Source organism: Paramisgurnus dabryanus, chromosome 21 (genome assembly GCF_030506205.2).
Source record: "Paramisgurnus dabryanus chromosome 21, PD_genome_1.1, whole genome shotgun sequence".
In the NCBI taxonomy this organism is placed as follows: Eukaryota; Metazoa; Chordata; class Actinopteri; order Cypriniformes; family Cobitidae; genus Paramisgurnus; species Paramisgurnus dabryanus.
Window position 1 is genome coordinate 29,012,298 of NC_133357.1, and position 21,779 is coordinate 29,034,076.

Below are 21,779 nucleotides of genomic sequence, written 5' to 3' on the forward strand. Positions count from 1 at the left end.
GTGAATGTTCCAACACACTCCAGAGGCCATGCTCTTGATTTGCTTATTACTAATTCCACATTCATCAGCAATCTTTCAGTGCACGATCTGGGTGTGTCCGACCATAAGGCCATCTCAATGGAGCTAACTATCCTGTCTCCCCCTTTCAATCACTGAATCTGTGGATCACTCTGTACCCTTCTGGACCGCCATGCCCCAGTCAAGCTCAGAATCGTCACTTTTACATGCTCAGCCCCCTGGTATACCATGGAGCTCCGGCTACAGAAGAGAATAGGAGATGTCCTGAAAAGGAGGTTAACACTCTGGGGTCGACGGTGGCGCGGGCGCCGCAAACTCTTTATTTTTCAATCACTCCGCAAAGAGACTTAAATTACTCTGCTGATTTTTGACATACAGATATGATTTATACATCATATCAAACGTTAAAGTGTCTAGTTTTTTTCTGTCCACTCCCAATAAAAACAGAATGTTGTGCTTTTCGCAAAATTAAGAAAATAAACATGATGCACGTTCTGTTCTCTCTCCCTCAGTGAAGTCCTTTCAGAAACGCGTCAGAAAAATAAACTGTAACTTAACGAATACTTGGTGTAGAAACAAAAGATAAATGTCTACATAATGCTTGGAATGTCTCCTTTTAAATGATATAAGTGAAATTGAAAACAGATATTGTCATTCGGTGTAAACTGTATGAGAAGGAGGAGAAGTACCGTATTTCGCCAGTTACCTCATTATCTGTAATGAGATCAGATCGCCACACCCCCCGCGCCATTGAAGTGAACGAGCAGAAACATCCATATGCATGACTCGTGCCTCCTGCAGTCAATGGATATGCAATCCACAATCCAGTCTCTCCATTCCTTGTTGTTCCATCCGATTGCACCAAACATGACATAAATCCTTATTTCCTTGCGTATGTGTGTCAGTATCTCCAGACGCGAGTGTTTTCTTTGTTCTTCCGTCAAACAGTTCACGCGATTGGAACACACATACACAAACACGCGAGTCAGGAAACTCGACGCGCTTTTTGGTATTCTTATATAATGCGCGATTCCAAACAGTACAATCCTTATTTAGTTGCGTCTAAGCGCATATCTCCGCACAGCAAGTTTATTAAACACAGGATCACTCGCGTGTGCACACATTCACTGCTTTCATGATCAACACGTGAGGTAATGGCGGCGGTTGTAAACAAACATTGATACGTTTACCACGCGTGTCCCTTGTTGTGTTTCTACTATAATGATTACAAATACACAAATAAGAGTCCAGACAACGATAGGCAGTTGTTCTTTTGAGCTTTTTACTGCACAGAAGTAAACCTCTCGCTGGCCAACCAAACACTAACCCTGGGTTGAAGTGTGTTCATGTTAAGATGGCCAAACAGTATCTTTACCATGATTAAGCTACTATGGTTTTTAAAAGGTAACTTATACTTGTGAAATTAATAGAAAATATTTCAATAGAAATATATATAAATATATATAATGTGTGTGTGTGTGTATATTTACATTATATTGAAAAGTAAACCTTATCATGGTTTTACTACAGAGAAAGTTATTCCTGTTGAACATCCACACAAGGCTCATTAGTGGCTCATTATTCAACTCTTTTGTCTCTCAGCTGTCAATCACTGATTATTCAGGAGCTTTCCCGCCTCCATGCATACAGCCTTTCCCAAGCAAAAGTGTCTTAGAAATTGTAAATCAATATCTTGCTTTATGTGATTGAGTAGGCCATATGATTTTCACATCATTTTGAAGAAAAAACTCTAGACTACTAGATCCAGTTTGGAAAGTCTTGGGAAAACATGTTTAGAATGAGTTTTGTGGAGTTATATCAGTGACTTAAAAATTTTGCTTTTTCAAAAACCACGCATAAACATTTTTCTCTCAAAAATACAAACATGTACATACATGTTGATTATATGATATTGTAGCCCAGTTTGTGATGAACACAGTGTTATGAGACTTTTGCCATTAATATGTTTTTAAGCAACTGAAAAAAGCACAAATGTCAGTGCATGTCAAAACTTCCCAAGGGCCCTAAAAACCCCTTAGACCCCAGAGGGTTAAAGGACTCAGGGCTTGCTGTTCACAAGCTAGCCTACTGGGAACATCAGAAGGCCTACAGCAATTCCCTCAGTGAAACACGGTACTGGTTTTATTCTCACATTATTAACAATAACCCTGGTAACTCCAAGCAACTGTTCTCAACAATAAATCATCTCCTTAAATCTCAGACCTCACTACACTTATATAAGACGCAGTAGCGGTGTAACAGCTTCATCTTCTTCTTTAAAACGAAAGTAGAGAACATCCGCTCCCTTCTCTCCATTCCCCCTGCCTCCCCACCCTCCAGCCTCCCTGCTGCATCTGCTCCCCTCCCTCTCCCTCCTTCTTCTCCCTAGCCCCTCTGCCCCACCAGTTGCATCGACTGACCCTCAATCTAGGACTACTAAGCTCCTCTGCTGTTTCACAAACATCACTCAGCAAGAGATCGTAGACCTCTTAAAGAAGATGAAGCCCTCCACCTGTGATCTGCCCTGATAAAAAAGCATTCCTCTGCACTTAGTCCCTTGTAGAGATGCGCGGTTGGCGGTTACAGCCGCAGATAAACCGCGGATCGGGCGGATGACGTGACGAAAATAATATTTTAATTAAATTCGGGCGGGTGGCGGATCGACTGCTTGTTATTAGCTGTGTCCTTTTAAGCATGCAACCTTAAAAGGTGAGCACTCTGTCTTTGCAACTGGGCAAGGATGAGCTTTAAACCAGAAAAATCAAGGTCACTGGTGCTCAAAAGGGGGAAAGTAGTCGAAAAGTACTGTCCGGAGTCACCATCCTGTCCATAACCGAGAAGCCAATTAAGAGCCTCGGCAAGGTCTTCGACTGTAGCCTCAAGGATTCTGCCTCCATCCAAAAAACCAGCAAAGAGCTTGAGTCTTGGCTTAGCAGGGTGGACAAATAAGGTCTACCTGGGAAGTTTAAGGCCTTACCAACATTCTATCCTGCCCCAGACCTTGTGGCCCCTGCTGATGTACAAAGTGCCTATAACAACTGTTGAGGCCCTGGAGAAAAAGATCAGCAGTTATCTGCGTAGATGGCTTGGGTTAACTCGCAGTTTGAGCAGTGCTGACTTGTATGGCACCAGCAATGTCCTGGAAATCCAAATTGACAACCTTTCTGAGGAGTTCATGGTGTCAAGAACACGGAAAGCATGGCAATGTAGAGAGTCCAGGGATCCAAAGGTGGCAGCAGCTTGAATACAGGTGCGAACAGACAGAAAAAGGAGTGCAGGAAAATTGCTGGAGGTGGCTGAGTCACGGCTGAGGCAAAAGGCACTGGTGGGGCCCATAGCAACAGGGTGTGCAGGCTTTGTCTACTTCTCGGTAGCAAGAATTGACAATGCTCAAGGCAAAGAGCGTCAACATCTTGTTCAGGAGGAAGTGTGGGCAGGTGTGGAGGAATGTAGGGCCAGCAGGATGGTGGGAGTGGGACAGCAAGGAGCTTGGACAAAATGGGAAAATGTCCGGCAATGTAAGATCAACTGGGCCGATATTTTGGAAAGGATACTTCCACTGTATTAGGTTCTTAGTCCAAACTGTCTATGATGTCCTACCAAGTCCAGCAAACCTTCACATCTGGGGCAAAATTGAGACACCCTCCTTTCCCCTCTGTCCAAGAAGAGGATCCCTAGAGCACCTCCTTAGTAGCTGTCCAAAAGCCCTCGGAGATGGGCACTATCGCTGGCGCCATGACCAGGTGCTTAAGGGAGTTGCTGAGAGCATAGCCAAAGCCATCAACACCATCAAGGGCCACCACAATCCAAGGAGCATCAAGTTTTTTAGAGCTGGGGAGAAAGCCCTTCCACAACCCAGAGCAAAGTCTGGACTCCTCACTACTGCCACGGATTGGCAACTAGAAGTGGATCTTGGAAAAAAGCTTAAGATCCCAACCAGAATAATATCCACAAGGCTTCGTCCAGACATGAATATATTCTCAGATTCTACTAGGCAGTTGATCTTGTTGGAGCTCACTGTGCCTTGGGAAGAGCGCATGGACAAGGCCAATGAGAGAAAGCGCACCAAGTACCAGGAGCTAGTGGAAGAGTGTAGGAGGCAGGGCTGGCAGAACCCTAGGCATCACAGGGGAAGCTTAAAGAAAGGCGATCAGATCCACAACTGAAGCTGCAGAGAAAGCAATCGTTGGCTTTGGATTAAGAGGGCAGAACTAGGCTATTATTTCATCTGCAATCCGCTGACTGGGCGATGCAAGGCACTGCTGATTACAGCCGCGAGACTAGAAAGCTCTAGAATATCAGCAGTGAACTCAGTCTCTGATCGGCGCACATGGGACAAACATAAATAAATAAATAGCCTAAATTAAATGCACAAATTACATAGTCTGCACTGGTGTCATCCTGATTTACCACTTTGTTAAACTTATTCCAGGCAACCCTTTTCTGACCTTCTATTTCCTTTGTTTTTAATTCTCATTTTTTGAGTTTGCCACGTACCTCCTTCGCCGGCGTTGATAAGAGCTGTGTCAAAATGCGTCCTCATTTCTCCGGACTGTTAATGATAGAACGAATGGATCCTTAACATGCCGAGGCTATCCCAAACAATAAAAACCTTTATTAAATAAAAGTGTATTAGAAAACTTTTTCTTGTCACTGTTTTAGTTATAAGTTATGTTTTGTGTTAATATTATTTTGTTTATGTTGCATATATTTCTAAGGTTGATTATTTGATATACTGTTGAATAGTTTAATCTACATCAATGTGTCATAAATTAATATTTTTGATTACATATTTTTTTAATAAGTCAGAAATGTCTCCACTGTTTTCTGCTGACAGGCGCGGTGGGCACTACTGGGCGCGCGTGCAACAGGTGACGCAAATTATGGGTCCTCAGAAGGCTAGACCATCTCATTTCAGTTCTCTTCGTGAACTTCTGAGGCTGCCACCTTGAAAGACAGAGTGCTCACCTTTTAAGGTCGCATGCTTAAAAGGACACAGCTAATAACAAGCAGTCGATCCGCCACCCGCCCAAATTTAATTAAAATATTATTTTTCGTCACGTCATACGCCCGATCCGCGGTTTATCCGCGGAGTCCGCGGCTGTAACTGCCAACCGCGCATCTCTACAAGGGACTAAGTGCAGAGGAATGCTTTTTTATCAGGGCTGAGAAAAATAGGTCCAGATCACAGGTGGAGGGCTTCATCTTCTTTAAGAGGTCTTCGATCTCTTGCTGAGTGATGTTTGTGAAACAGCAGAGGAGCTTAGTAGTCCTAGATTGAGGGTCAGGCGATGCAACTGGTGGGGCAGAGGGGCTAGGGAGAAGAAGGAGGGAGAGGGAGGGGAGCAGATGCAGCAGGGAGGCTGGAGGGTGGGGAGGCAGGGGGAATGGAGAGAAGGGAGCGGATATTCTCTACTTTCGTTTTAAAGAAGAAGATGAAGCTGTTACACCGCTACTGCGTGTTATATAAGTGTAGTGAGGTCTGAGATTTAAGAAGATGATTTATTGTTGAGAACAGTTGCTTGGAGTTACCAGGGTTATTGTTAATAATGTGGGAATAAAACCAGTACCGTGTTTCACTGAGGGAATTGCTGTAGGCCTTCTGATGTTCCCAGTAGGCTACCTTGTGAACAGCAAGCCCTGAGTCCTTGAACCTCCTTTTCAGGACATCTCTTATTCTCTTCTGTAATTGGAGCTCCATGGTATACCAGGGGGCTGAGCATGTAAAAGTGATGATTCTGAGCTTGACTGGGGCATGGCGGTCCAGAAGGGTACAGAGTGATCCACAGATTCAGTGATTGAAAGTGGGGAAGCCATACAGAGATGGCTGAGGTCAATAGTCATGTTGACTGGGTTGATGTTTTTAAGATTCCTGAAACTTTAGATTTGTCTACTGGGCTTACTGAGGGGAGACAGGATAGTTAGCTTCATTGAGATGGCCTTATGGTCGGACACGCCCAGATCGTGCACTGAAAGATTGCTGATGAATGTGGAATTAGTAATAAGCAAATCAAGAGCATGGCCTCTGGAGTGTGTTGGAACATTCACATTTTGGGTGAGGTTAAGACTGTCAAGAAGATTTATAAATTCAGCTGCCAAGTAGAATCCAGATTGAAGGAATGCACTGCTCAGGCTGCTGGTGATAAGCAAAACTTCTGTGTGTACTCTGATGGACATATCAAGGGTTGACTCAAAATTCTGGGTTTATTTATGATGGGATAGTTAAGTCCAGGAGTGATTTCAGAGTTGAGTTTGTGGAGTTGTAAGACGGAATAACTGAACATCATGGCAGGCAAGGTCGGAAAACCACGTAGCTTCGCTCTCTGTTGGCCGACAGGTAGCCGGTTTGCCAATAGCCCGCTTTCCCGTGTGCCAGCGCCGATAGCAAGCCCCGTACAAGAGTCCCAAAGACGGAAAGTAGTTAGAGATAGTAGGACAGCCCGAATTATGGAGTAGCTGCCAGGAAAAACCTCTCACTGTGGACCCATACAGTTTGTGGAAACGATAGCCTAATAGAGGGCTTTTCAGGTTGGTCGAAACTTCGATTTGTAAAAACAAATCAAATAACTCCAGTCAAATTCAAGGAAACTGTAATAGAGGGCTTTTCAGAGAACCATAATCCCAGTGAGCAGCAGAAGCCAAACGCGCAAGTGTACACTCTGTACCAAGTATGGTTAACTTCATAAAAACAATGAGTATATCGTATAAATAACCACACTTTGACATTATAGAAGAACAGAGGTCCCTGCGGCTCAAATGTGTGATGACACTTGGTTGTCAACAGCGGATAATTTGGTTAGATTAGGTAGATTCAGTTTGAGTAACCACATGGTATCTGCTGTTCTCAATGGTGATCCTGGTCTGAGAAACGTTTAGTTTGCTGCTCAACCGTGAGTTTGTAGTTTTATTTCATCTGATGTATTCATCCACTGAAACTGAATGTGTATATTTTGATAAAATGTTAATGAGTTGTTTTCTTTTGTAGAGGATTTTTGTATTACCTGTGATTTACATTGCCTTTGAGTAAGAAGAGAAAAAACATGTGACCTGAGCCTGAGCTCTAATTGGCTGGTTTCGGATCTGCCCTGGGGTGCAGAACTGTGCGCCCCAAACCCTCCCACTTATGTTGTAAGCGAATCAATATTGTTTTTTATGTATTTGACCTCATGTGATGGGATCGTTTTCAGAGTCTCATAACCGCGTTGCAGATTGCCATGTAACTGCTAGTTACAGTATTGATCAGTGAAAGAAAGTGAAACACCTCTTTGATAAAATGAAAATATGTTTTTATGCTTACAAAATCACCCTTTACAAGGCGTTCAGTTGAAAAAAAAATAGGATTAAGGCTTGGACCAGATTGAGCAGCAGGAAATTATCATGGTCGAGTTTACATGCTTTTCCAGGATTTAAGCAAACGGAGTTGGCTAACGGAGTTGGCTAATCTCCACTGCTTAGCAACTCTTCCTCCCACAGTATACGGAACTCCACTAGGCCCTGGAGTGAAGGCTGAGCTAGCTTTTTACCACCTCCTGCACCTTTGTCCAGCTGGGCTCCCTTATGACAAATTCAACTGTATGAGGATGTGGGGTTATTAGGGCTGTGTGTGGTTCCAGATCCAGGTCCCTATCTGGGTTGCTCAAGGTGTTGTGCAAAAAAAAAATTCACCTCCTCATTTGAGCATGTAAGACTGTGCTTGTCACCAAGAGGGAAAAGGGGTTGGAAATAAAGGCAGCATGCTTCCTCTATGATGGATCTGTGTGGCCCTTTGGTTCCTAGCATAAGAGGGCTTGGCATTTCTGTTCTCGACATAGCCAAATCTCTCGGCTGCGTAGCTGACTATAAATGCCGTCATGGCCTCTAGCCGGCTGTCCACTTCTCCCTTAAAGGATCCTGCTAACATCGATGTCAAACTGTGACCAATTGCTTTGGCTGTTAGCTGAATGCCACTTGATCCGCTTCTGTGGGACTATTCTGCATGGATTGGAGGGTTCTGCTGCTTGGAGGGACAGGGCTTTGTGAGGTGAATCCTGGCCAGGCTCATCCTGCGTCTCACCAGGATCAGATCCTGTGCGCTGCAGTATACTCTCACGCTCTGTGCATTTCATCCTTGCCTGATGTAGATGCAGGTTCTTACATTCCTTTCCTGCAGATGCATCTTGCTTACATTGTTGAATGTCTGTTTGCCTGGGTCCCTTATTAGATCTGTCCTATTGGGGTTTTCATTCTCCCCCCTCTAGGGCTCCCCTGTGGGTATATCTCAGAAGGTTTTTACGTAGCAATTTGGGTTTCTCCCTTACAGAAGATTCAGGTTGGGTTGCTGGCCCTTTTTGTCCTGGGTGCCATCTTCCCCATTGCCAACTGTCTTTCCAGTTGTCACCAGACTATCCTTGGTTGCCACCCAGTCTATTCCTGGGAGTCACTGACTGAAAACTGAGTCACTTAGTAAAGCCTGTGATTAGAAGTAAATCGCCAACACCTACTTTCAGATGGAGCGGCACAGCCCCGGCATCATCATGTTTGAACAAAGGGGCACACAGTGTCAGTGCCAGGGAGCATTAGCAATCACATTGGTGTCTTTTAATTTCAATTTAAATCAGTTAAGTCCTGCACTTTATTTTCTCTTGCACAGTTCTAGACACGCTTTACTTCTGATGGAGAGGTATTAATATGTAATGGATGTAATTTATTTAGTCTAAAATAAAACTGTGCATTAATGAAGCAATAAGCCCCAAGAAGCAGTGCGTCATGCCTATCAACGCCCCTTAGCTGATAAAAATTCCTCAGGGAAGCATTTTCTCTTATTTGACGAGATAACTCAACAATGTTAATTGACATTTATCTGGATATCATCATTAATTGTGCAATTGTAGAAAAATTTAAAATATGATTTAAGACTGGTGCTTATTTTCATAAATCAGTACGTAGCAACAGTGGTGCAGTGATACTTAAGAAATGTAGTGCAGTTTGAACCATGGGGTTACCGGGGTATTTTATCACAGCTTAGAACGCGTTTCAACCCCACCAGAATGAAGGACCAGAACTGCCCATTTTATAATATGTATTATAGTCCTTTTAAATTATGTTTCAATTCTTTTATTTTTATGCATTCTTAGAATCAGCATAACAATACCTCATAAAAACCTCTCAAAAACATGCAAATGTACAAAATTCTAGATGCTTAATTACTCTCGGGAGCATAGGGATCACTAGACGAACAGGGAATCTCCTCAACCACCACCAATGTGCAGCATCCACCTGGATGATGCGACGGCAGCCATATTGCGCCAGAACGCTCACCACACACCAGCTTATTAGTGGAGAGGAGACCGAGTGATATAGCCAATTAGTATGAGGGATGATTAGTAGGCCAATGGGCAAGTTTGGCCAGGATACACCCCTACTCTTTTTCGAAGGACATCCTGGGATTTTTAATGACCACAGAGATTCAGGACATCGGTTTAACGTCTCATCCGAAGGACGGTGCTTTTTTTGACAGTATAGTGTCCCCATCACTATACTGGGGTGTTAGGACCCACACAGACCACAGGGTGAGCACCCCCTGCTGGTCTCACTAAAACCTCTACCAGCAGCAACCTGTTTTTTCCCAAGTGGTCTCCCATCCAAGTACTGACCAGGCTCAGCCCTGCTTAGCTTCAGTGGGCAAGCTGTCTTGGGCTACAGCAGGGGTGGGGAACCCTGGGTCCTGGAGAGCCACTATCCTGCACAGTTTAGTTCCAACCCTAATCAAACACACCTGCATTTAATATCCGAGTAATCCTGAAGGGTTTGATTGGATTTTTCAGGTGTGTTTGAGTAGGGTTGGAACTAAACTGTGCAGGATAGTGGCCCTCCAGGACCCAGGGTTCCCCACCAGTGGCGGCTCGTGACTCCTCATCCGAGGGGTGCGAATTCAAAATAAGTGTTCGGAGTATCATGTGTGTGGTTCCCTTTTCCAAAATATGTGTCCTGCGTGTTAAGAGATCATGTGTGCATCACGTGTTTTGTCAAAATAAGTGCCTGCTGCACACGCATCAAAACCGTTTATGATAAAAGAGACGCTCATGTTCCAAAAGACACTCCCTTAACATTAAACTCTGATTACGCATGAGATTATGCGAGTATTTTGGCAAACGCGAGCGTCTCTTTTATCATAAACCCTTTGACGCGTCTGCAGCAGACACTTATTTTGGCAGGACACGTGATGCACATACGATCTCTCAAAGTGCAGAACACATATTTTGAAATTACGTACCACACACATGACGGGCTACATACATGTTGTGACGAACTTCGCATCGTGCGCCCTCAGAAAAAGAAGTCACCAGCCGCCACTGTTCCCCACCCCTGGGCTACAGGGTGATATGGCTGCTGGATTCTGACTAACTTTGCCTTGTCACATATTAGGCGAATTCCAAATGGAAGTGAAGTGATCATCCCTATGCCCTATATTCCCTTCGAAGACCAGAGCTCTTAAATTGTGCAAAGAGTTGCATTGTGTTGCCGTTTAAAATACACATAATAAGAATATTACAGAATAGAGCCAAGAAATCAATGTATCTGGAGCGAGAGTATATGCGGTGTCCCCTTCCCAAAGTGGCTTTACAGGAGCGATTCTTGGTGTTTAATGTTGGGGTTGGTATTTCATTGCATTAAAAAGATGTGTATTGTATCTGTGTACATTTACTTTTGTGAACTGACTGCCTTTATGTGCATGATTGTATTTTCATCTTATGCCAAATCCACAATATGCTTTCAATAAAAAAAATATTTCAAATGAACATAATATGACCAACCATGAAATAGTATAGTATGTCTTCAATCTTGGGTATTAAGAATTGGAGATAAACAAGGGGTGGACATTTTAATAGTGGATAGGAAAGCTTCTTGTATTGCTCCTTTGAATATGAAATATAAATATAAAAAAAACATAGGCTGTCCGGCTGTGAGTCAGAACCGGGCGAGTTATGATGATGTGCACGTCCATGTCAACATGCTGATGAAGTAAACTGTTCCTTACAATCCTTGTGTTCATTGTATTCCAAGGAAAGAGATATCAGATGGAGATATCTCTTTGCGTCATTGTAGACTTTGGGATTTGTAACTTTGCATATCGTTAACATGTACTAACACACACTTGCATACCCAAAGAGATGTAAAATCAAGAGAAGGAAAATAGGATATTTAACCAAACCAGTGCTTGACAAGTTTCAGTTTTCATAATTCATTATTACAATTCAAGTCTTAACTTCAGATGAGGCATTTATACTTATTCTGTTATACAAGTTATACTTCACATAGATTGTTTTGTTTATATGCCAATCTTGCCCTCCTATGTGTTTATATGCCAATCTAGCGAATAATGGTTTTCGCTATTGACCTGCCACAGTAATGACCCAAAGCACTCAGTATTCTCTTTTGACCCATTTTAAAAATGTGCAATGTAAACTATAGAACTGCAAACGGCATTTGATGCTTATTGTTAAATATTAAAGGATTTGTTTACCCCAGAATGAAAATGTTGTCATTAATAACTCATTCCACACCTGTAACAACACAAATTAATGTATTTTTGATAAAATCCGAGAACTTTCTGAGCCCACATAGACAGCAATGCAACTAGGACCTAATCAGGACCTAGAAAGGCAGGAAAGACATTGTTAAAATAGTCTGTTTGACTACAGCAGTTCAATCTTCATTATGTGAAATGAAGATAATATATTTTGCATTTAAAAGTTTACAAAAACAGCACATGCATTTGTGAAACAATAGTGTCGTGTGTCAGCCATATACAGTACATGCCTTAATTTTTTGAAAAGTTACCCGCCAATATTTTTTGTGTTTTCACAAAATGCCTTCCAGGAAAATTTTCTCCTAAAAATATATAAACATACAAATATATCAAATTAAAGAACAGACCATCTGTTTTTAAACAAATAAACAAACAAAATGGGAAAAACATTTATTATATCTATATATTTTTTCTCTACTTATAAACTCTTAAATATGGGTATTTTTCTTTAAAAATCAAATTTTTTTGGCAAAAAGCTGAAATAATTGCATTTTTGTGAAGGATTTTGTTAGAGATCAGATTCAGAACGATTATCAAAACATACACAGAGTTTAAAATTAGTAAATAACGTTTTGGCTTCAGTTTTTTCATAAATTGGGTAAGTGGCTGCATGAATGTGACATCTATGTATACATACAGTATATATCTATGGCTGACACACAATGCATGTGCTGTTTTCATTAATACACGTCAGACTGACTTTATGAAATAAAGATTGAAGAGCTGTAGTCACACAGACTATTTTGACAATGTCTTTACTGCTTTTCTAGGTCCTGAAAGTTGTGAGTTGCTGTTAGGGTAGGGGAAAACAGGCAAATGGATCCCAGTGCGGATAACAGAAAATGTTTATTTAGCAGATAATGAATGTAAACAGACAATGGCACGTCTGGGCGCAAAGGCCACTCCGAGGCAGACGGCTGGGGCGAGGAGCACACACAGACACTGGGGAGACAAGCCACACACGTTCGGGCTCCGGCCAGACAAACGAACGGTGGGAGAGAGTATAGTAAAACAGTTAATTAAATCCACAACACCACAAAATGTTCCACTGCTTACTGACGGGGTAAATGATCCTCTGAGATGAACCAATGCCGCGGTGCATACACCAGCCAAGCTGGACCGCGGCTGCAGACCCTGAATGGGTACGCTGGACAGCGCCCAGCCAACTGACAGTCGGAGCTGAGGAGGAGAGCAGAGCAGTGGACAACTTGGCAGATAGCACTGCAGTCCTTAAACAGGCAGATGGAGAAAACAGTCTCTATAACAGTCAGCGATCACCGAAACAGTATCTAGAGAATGACTCCTGGGCAGCAGAGAGCACAGAATAAGGGAAACAATAAATGAACAAACTAGACGCATCAAAAGCACACAACAAGACAGGACTAGAACCTAGCAAAGCTAGTGGCTGGCGAGTACATACACAGTACTGACATTGACAAACGAACTTGCAACCACACACTAAACACACAGGGCTTAAATACACTGACAAGATGACGGGATGACAAGCAACAGGTGAGGAAGACATGAGGAGAGCAATCACACAGAGCAGGAACACCTGAGAAGAAGCACACGTGGACCTGCGAAACAAACACAAAACACCCACATCACCAACAAGACAAAACCATAAATATATTCATATATATACATAAACATAAATAAATATATATATATATATATATATATATATATATATATATATATATATATATATATACAAACATATATATACACACACACACATGAAAACAGTACACTAGACTAAACAAGACATAAAACAAAAACAAGAGAATACAAGGGAGCAGGGAAGAAGTCACAAGACACGGGAAAAACTTGGTCTAATATGACAACACTAAAACCACGTTCTCCCACATAAAACATAGTACTGTTAGAACCCTGCCATACAAAACTAGATATAATTACCAACAAGATTATGGCAGACTCCTAACAGTTGCATTGTTGTCTATGGGGGCTCAGAAAGCTCTCAGATTTCATTAAATATCAATTAATTTGTGTTCTTACAGGTGTGGAACGACATGAGGATGAGTAATTAATGAGAAAATCATTCCAAATAACCCTTTGAATTTGAAATACTATTTGCTTTGATTTTGGTGATGTTCAGTTTTACCAGCTGTCCTATCTAATAGTACTAATAAATGTTAAACTCATTTATGAGATAACACTTTTTAAGCAGATGCAGCAAATAAATCGACACACGCCCTTATTCCACTGAACTCCACATGTTCCTGGGTCAACATCCTTGTTGATCCTTAAAAACATTACTGACAGTCATCAGATTTTAGGGTTAGGTTTAGTGCTGAGGGCCTAGGACTGTTTTACGGGGTTGTATAGCTTTCAGAGGTGTCAAGTAACGAAGTACAAATACTTCGTTACCTTACTTAAGTAGATATTTTGGGTATCTATACTTTACTGGAGTAATTATTTTTCAGACGACTTTTTACTTCTACTCCTTACATTTTCATGCAATTATCTGTACTTTCTACTCCTTACATTTTAAAAATCGCCTCGTTACTTCTATTATTTCGGCTTGTTTTCTTTTTTTACATTCCGGCTTGCCATCGTTAAAAAAAACCTATCTTGATAAATAGCATCATCCAGATGAATGTGATTGTGGTTGGATGAGAAGTATAAACATACACCATTCCGACTCCCTATTGGTTTGTACGCAATCCCCGCCCCCCCCCCCCCCCCCCCAGCTGACTGCAGATGATCAAAAGTTTGTTCGATGCTGCTGCACAGAGAAACATAAAAGAACCGCGAGAGCGATTAGATAGCATACGGAGCAGTTTGCTCTCGCGATGCTTTGATATCATCCACCATCCGTTTGTACAGTAACAGAACGCAGCATTCTGTCTTCAAATGGAAAAGTACGAAATAAAACTCTCGCATCACTTTCAGGTCAGTTCACATTCACAAGCCTGTGTAAATATATAGCTGTCTGCTGACACCAACTCATCTGTGTGATTTAAATAGTATAACAATGTACCAATTTAAATCATGTAACTTCAGTTGTTCAACTTAAATGACATTGTGCTGCGTTGCGTTTTGAAGCATGGCAAAGATATCTATGCTAAAAACATTGTTGTTTTGTATATGCTAATAACTACCCTAAATTTTATTTGCATTAACAAAACCTACTTATCTGAATGCTTGAGTGTTAAATCAATCAAAACACATAACCACAGATACCAACTTTTGCTTTTGTTAATAGACATCAGCTGTTTCCTTAAACCTGACAAGAAAGACATTTAGTAACTCTCCAAAATTGCTTGGATTTATACTGACTAAAGTAAAGTGGACTAAAGTCCATTAGCTACACAAGTACAGATGCAGGAATATAGGCTATAATATATAATAGCATATTTGTATAATTGTAGTTTGTGTTGCTGTCAAAATACAATTATAAATGATAACAATAGCATATTTCTATTCTCACACATACTATAGTTGTGTGTGATTTTGTTGTTTTTTAACTAAAGAGGGCACCACTGTAAAAGTTTTGCCAGCAGCGGCCCTGCTCTGAAGTTTGACTTTTTGCACCATTACAATATTTATAGGCAACTAGTCATCATATCTTCCTCTCTATGGAACACATGTTAATGCTCAGTAGTACACATATATGGTTCTTTAATGCAGTGGTTATCAAACCTTTTTTTTTGCACCTCCCTTGTGTACAGTGGATTCCTTCACGACCCCCCAAATAAAATGTATGTCAAACATTCTAAAACTTACAATTTGAATTAAACAAAACATATTAAATTATACAATGTATTGCTTTTGTTTAGTAGCCTTATTTTTCTGAGGTTTAATTACACAGAATTTATAATAAAGTAATGTATTTCATAAACTATTATAAAACTGGGGCCCCTGGCACCATCTCGCGGCCCCCAGTTTGAGAACCACTGCTTTAATGTATTTGTTCGCATTGTATTGAAATGCGTTCATTTTTAATGGGCATGTACCGTATGTGGTTGAAACAGATAGCCTAGTGCAGGGGTAGGCAACATGGAGTGCCGATGTACTAATCAAGCAGACCTGAACAAACTAATAAAGGTTTATAAAGTCACCTGAAACTACAGGTAGCCAAGGTTTTATAAGGGTTGGAGCTAAAATCTGCAGGACATTGGCACTCCAGGACTGATGTTGCCTACCCCTGGCCCTAGTGCATCCCAAATTTTTTTACATTAAAGGGGTCAAATTGTCAGATTGCATGTTTTCCTTTGTTTTTAGAGTGTTAAATGATTTCTGTGCACATAAAAGATCTGTAAAGTTGCAAAAATTAAAGTTTCAAATCCAAAGAGATATTCTTTTAAAATGTGAAGCCTCATCCACGCCCACCTAAAACGGCTCGTTTAACACGCCCATGCAGTTAGACGTCATACTGGTTTGAACATTTTCATAACACCACCCTCATATACCCAAAGATAGAGGGTGTAACTTTCAATCACGCTGTAGTATTGTTGTTTCCGCCATGTCGAGCAGACGCTGTGTTTCGTTGCAAAACTACTTTGGTTGGCATTCCAACATTAAGAAACCAGTGGTTAGGTTTTATTTACAACACTGTTTCAGTACAGTACAGCCCAAATGTTCGATTGTGTGCTGCACAGTTTAAGGAGGATTACTTTCTAAACATCGCGGAGTACAACCGCTGGATGTACACAAAGGCTTCGTCTAAAAAGTGGAGCAGTTGTAATTTTGCAACTACATTGACATCCTGTAAGTAGCCGATGTTTTCATATTTAATACATTTCTTCACTGACGATTCAAAGACGAGTTTGGTGCAGAGTGTTTTAATGCATTTCCTAATGATGATCCAAACGCGAGATTTGAGAAGTGCAGAATAGTGCTTAGATTAGTTGTTTCTACGTTCACAAATGCAAACATGGTTTATGTTTTAGTATCCTTACCTTACCATCTGTTACGTTCTGCTCACATCGCGCTGCTAAAGTTGAAAGATTAGCTTAGCCATCCGTGTTTTCTGGGCCAGATTCAGGCTCGTGTTGATAAGGTAGTAGTAAATACGATAGTATCTCGTGTCTTTCACTATTGTTTTGGGAGCTCATCTTCCAAAACTTGGCAAGGAGCGTCATATTTCCGATTACGTTATTGAGGTATTCGGCCAATCACAACGCACTTGGATAGCTGGCCAATCAGTTCACACCCGTTGACACCGCGTTTTTTTCACAACGATGAGCTTTGTACCAATCGACCTGTTTCAGATGGGCGGGACTTAGAGGTGCTAAAAAAATGTATGGTATGTGGAAAAGAATTATTTTTTTACCATAAACCACACGAACACATTGTATTACACCAAATACACACAGTAATGTGCTTTTTAGCCCTATAATATGACCCCTTTAACATTTTTAATATAACACTATAGTTATTATGGCCTTTAGAAACATGTTTTAGAGGAGATAGGGTAGTGCACAAAAGGCCCCTGTGGTGCGGCCTAGGCTTTTTTCCGTAACGACATTTTTTCCTTACATTACTTTTACTTTTATACTTTAAGTAGTTTTGAAACCAGTACTTTTTCACTTTAACTTGAGTAAAAAGCATGAGTTGATACTTCAACTTCTACAAAAGTCTTTTTAAACCCTAGTATCTATACTTCTACTTGAGTAATGAATATGAATACTTTTGACACCACTGATAGCTTTTATATCCACCTTTTATTTCCTTGTACGGCTTAGAACCTCACTTCTATGCAGGATGTTTTGTTTTAACACAGAGATAAGATGTTGACTTAGAAACGTTACTTTGCTAAATTACAGCGCTAAACCGACTGCCCCCATGTGTTCACACAGACCAATATTAAAAAACTGTGCAAATAGAATCCAAGAGCGTGTGCCCTTTGTGAACAACTTTTTCTTCATAAGATTGACAGACTTGAATACAAAATGGATAACTTATGTTTGATGAGATGAAAATGAAACTGACACCCAAACTAATTTTTAACTTCCACATAAATGTATTAAATTGACTTCTTATGAAGGCTTCTTAGCAAACTACTGGCATATTCATTTAACTGTGATTCATTTAAGTATTTATTATATCATAGAATTTAGTTTTCAGTGTAATCTTTGTTTCATATCAATGTTTTATATCAACTATTGTTTAAGAGGGTTTGTGAATGTGTCTCTTGTTTGTTTCTCTACAGCTACAAAAATTTGAAGTCTAACCCAGGTCCATTAGTGGAGCGTGTGAGTGTGTATGGTAACTCCATACTGATCATTTCAGCGTTTACATATGCAGCCTACACTCGGCTATCCGTCAATACCTTCAAAGTGCTCCATCCAATCAGACCCCAACAACAGATGGTCTTCTTTTCCTCCAGTTACATGAAGAACCTGGGTGATTTCTGGAAGAGGCAGGGCCTGAAACCCGTACGCCTCTCCAGCGGGTTCATGTTAATTAATGTAGCACTAGAGCTGTGTGATCACGTGCACGTTTATGGATTCTGGCCATTTGACACCAATCTGGAGCAGCAGGAAATTCCACATCACTATTTTGACAATGTAGGACCCAAACGTGGTGTTCACGCAATGCCAAAAGAGTTTCTCAACTTACTGAAGCTTCACAGCCAGGGGGCGCTAACACTGCACCTACAGCCCTGCTTATAACAGAGGTTCTCCTGTTGCTGATTTCTGTTACTGTATTATTTAATGGTTGATTGGTGAGGGGGGTGGCTGTGAATGTTTTTGACTTTTGGTCTGCTCTTTGGCAGAGGTGGGTAGTAACGAATTACATTTACTTCGTTACATGTACTTGAGTACATTTTTTGGGTAACTAGTACTTTTAGAGTAAATTTAAGGATGGGTACTTTTTAATCTTACTCAAGTACATTTCTAGTGAAAAAACTGTACTTTTACTTCGCTACATTCGGGGGCTTTACTGCGCTACTTTCAAATGGTAATAATTAATGAATATATATATTTTATTAAAGTTTATAGGGTGTGTTCGAAAGTTTCGCGAGACATGCTGCGTCACCCTTTAGCGCGTGTGACCGCGCGTAGATTATAGGAGAAGCAGATGAGGGCGCGTGTGCGTTGTGCGAGATATCGGAGGCAGATCATGCATGGCGGCTTCAAGTTCGGTCTATGTTTTCACTCAAAGAGGTCAAAAAGAATAGTTTCATAATGCGATGCATGCTTTGTTCAATGAACGAGCTGACATCTCAGCGTACAAGAATTCAAGATCCAACCTGAAGTAAGTGTCAGTAATGTCTATTTGAACACTATTAATGGTCATTTCACACACTGTCTGAGTCTTTTTTGCCATATGAACTCTTGTGCAAGCGATGACAAAACCTAGTGTAAGTTAAATCATACAAACAGCACGTTCATCTGCACATTTCCGTATAATTTCCCCACAACTAAACAAACTGAACAGCAAAATGTAAGGACGTCTTGCATTTGTACACAAATCCAGACACCTCACTAATGTGTAGAAAATACATTCAAATAAAAACGGGATTGTATTTTATTTAAATCCTTCCTAAAGAATAAATGAATAAAAATAAAAGAATAAAGTTTGATTTTAAAGAAACATGTATTATATATTATAATAAATGTAGAGTTGATTTGCTCCTGTTTATGTTCAGTAATTGCACTTTAATGGAAATGAAAATAACCTATTCATATAAAAACATGATAACAAACAGACACACACATTCTTTTTTGTTTACCGTTTGCATGTTTAAAGGCAGATGCTGACAAGTTTGTGTTGTGAACATGAAAATAAATACAGAGTTAACCATCAGAAAAACATCTGTGTGTGTGTTTGAGATTTTTTCTCAAATGACACGTTATGTGATGTTAATGTACCCATTGCAGGACTGAGATAGGCTGCTTTACTTCTATATAAGCAGAACAATGAGACTTTTAAGGAGAGGTTTGTGAAAACCCTCCAAGTAGTCTGAAATTCAGTGCTTTTGCGCTACTTCTTTATCAGATCGGAAGTAACGAGTAACTAACTACTTGATTAGTTTTTTCATCTAATACTTTTTTACTCTTACTCAAGTTAACAATTATATTGATACTTTTACTTGAGTACATTTTTGTATAAGTACTTGTACTTTTACTTGAGTACAGATTTTGGGTACTCTACCCACCTCTGCTCTGTGTATAAAACTATTTAAATATTTTCTATTTTCTATCTTGGACAATTAACTCCTATATATTTAAGAAAATACATTTGGGTTATCTTCTTTTGCAGAGTTTATACTTCACCCTGGGTTAATAATGATTGCTGGGTGTGTTTAGAGTTTATTGTTTCATGCTGTACATGAACATACTTATTTGCTTATTTATGAGATCGCAAACACTGAATGGGTGATTTCTATTTGCATAACTATTAAGTTAACCCATATAGGACACAATATGTATAATAATTGCTAAACAATACAGTATATAGAAATGTAATTACGTGAAAACTTGACAGTTTTGATATGATTATACAACAAATGCAACTAAATTTGATGCAATCTGACTTTACAAACCATTGCTATGATGATGAGGTAAGTGCCCCTGCCTCATCCTCTCTGAAGCAGGAGAAATATGCAAACATTTCAAGTCAAACGTGATTTAATATATATATTTTTTTAAATGTTAAAGGTTACTTTAATTTGTACGATTGTCATGAAATAGTCTATATCGGCCATTCCCAAACTGTGGTCCGCGGACCACTAGTGGTCTGTGAGGGTACTGCAGGTGTCCGTGTAAAGGCTAAATAAAATATAAAATAATATATTTTTTTAATAATAATATATATTTTTTTAAGAATATGTTTTAAGAATCTTTTGTACTGATGTGATGACCAGTTATAGTTTTAGTGCTAGTAAGCCTTTTTAGAGGTGCAGATTAATTCAGGACTTTGTGTAGACACATTTTATTATGAGGTGGTCCGCGAAAATTCTTGATTACAAATAGTGGTCCACACGCACAAAAAGTTTGAAAACCCCTGGTCTATATAGTTTCTGCAACAAAGTGTTTTACTCATAAAATACATTAAATACAAATCCTATTCTGTACCTCATCAGCGACATCAAATCGTCTTACACTGATAGTAGGTTACTTAATCAACTTATTTTTATACTAAAGTTAGCTGTTAAAAACTGCAATCATGTTTGTTGAAGTTTCCTGGCACAATCAATCCCCGTACTTCCCTATATGCAAAGAATGCAAGGTGCGTAGGATCCTCAAACCAACAGCTTGCTTTTAAAGATTAACTTGTAGAGGGTGTGGCTAGGGTTTTTTTACTGGTCTGATCTAGAAAAGTAATTGGTTCATTTAGAAATGGAGCTGACAGTTGGATGAGTTAACAGATTGATGTCATCAAGACAAACAAGATTAAAGATTAAAAGATTAAAAATTTGAAGGTCACCTAATACTAGAATTTCACTTGTACATGTTGTTTAACTGTCTGTCACCTGTGTATTTACACAACAAACCTGTAGTGAAGATCTGCCCACTCCATTTTTTTTAACCCTGGAGATCCCGGTCAAATTTGGCAAATGTTAATTGCTGCCAAGATAAGGGTTCTTGGGTTCACCAGGGTTAAATCCCAGTAAAAACATTCTCATGGGATTACCTTTTGGTGTTTTCTGAACAAACTGATGCCACTTTGCGGAGTCCCCGCCCACAACCATCCAAAGACTAAATGAATGAATGAAGCTTTATTGTCACATGGTCACAGGTACCAGTGAAATGAAACCATCAACCTGTCCATACATACAATACATAAAAACAAGGGGGTAGACAGAACAGGCCAACAGAGCATTAAGGAAGAAGTACAGCATTACATGAGGGAGGGGAGGAGAAAAAAAACAAACCCCCATGGGATTACAGTCTGGGAACAGACAAAAACACCTCAGCAACATAGTCAGTAAACCTTACAACATGAACAACACATGACTTGCAACAAGACCACAGTTATGTCATAAATTCATTACCACGTGTCATTATAAACAATGAAGTAAGGTGATTGTCTTATTAATCTGTACTTATTGGTGTATTTTTCCAGCATAAGTACAGTAAACAGTAAGGAAAGCAGCAGCTAATTTGCATTTTAAGGGACACACAAAAAAACACAAAAAGGATCCTGAAACTTCAAAGCCACATTCTGGGGACACCTTAAACTAATATTTCACATTGACAATTTGCCAGATTAGGTT

At 40.1% G+C, this 21,779-nt stretch overlaps 2 protein-coding genes across 5 annotated transcripts in view; one reads left to right on the forward strand and one right to left on the reverse strand.

Moving 5' to 3' along the window:
• Positions 1-20,295, forward strand: part of LOC135775923 (alpha-2,8-sialyltransferase 8F-like) — a 97,229-nt gene extending 76,934 nt beyond the window's left edge. Inside the window, exon 7 of one of the 2 annotated variants that reach the window (XM_065286496.2) lies at positions 17,766-20,293. In XM_065286496.2, coding sequence (XP_065142568.1) covers positions 17,766-18,228 — 463 coding nt within the window. In that variant the 3' untranslated portion in view covers positions 18,229-20,293. Of the gene's footprint in view, positions 1-17,765 lie in introns of both variants that reach the window. The other variant, XM_065286497.2, reaches the window with a different exon arrangement.
• Positions 1-21,779, reverse strand: part of LOC135775928 (alpha-2,8-sialyltransferase 8F-like) — a 1,056,838-nt gene that overhangs the window by 855,770 nt on the left and 179,289 nt on the right. The window lies entirely within an intron of this gene.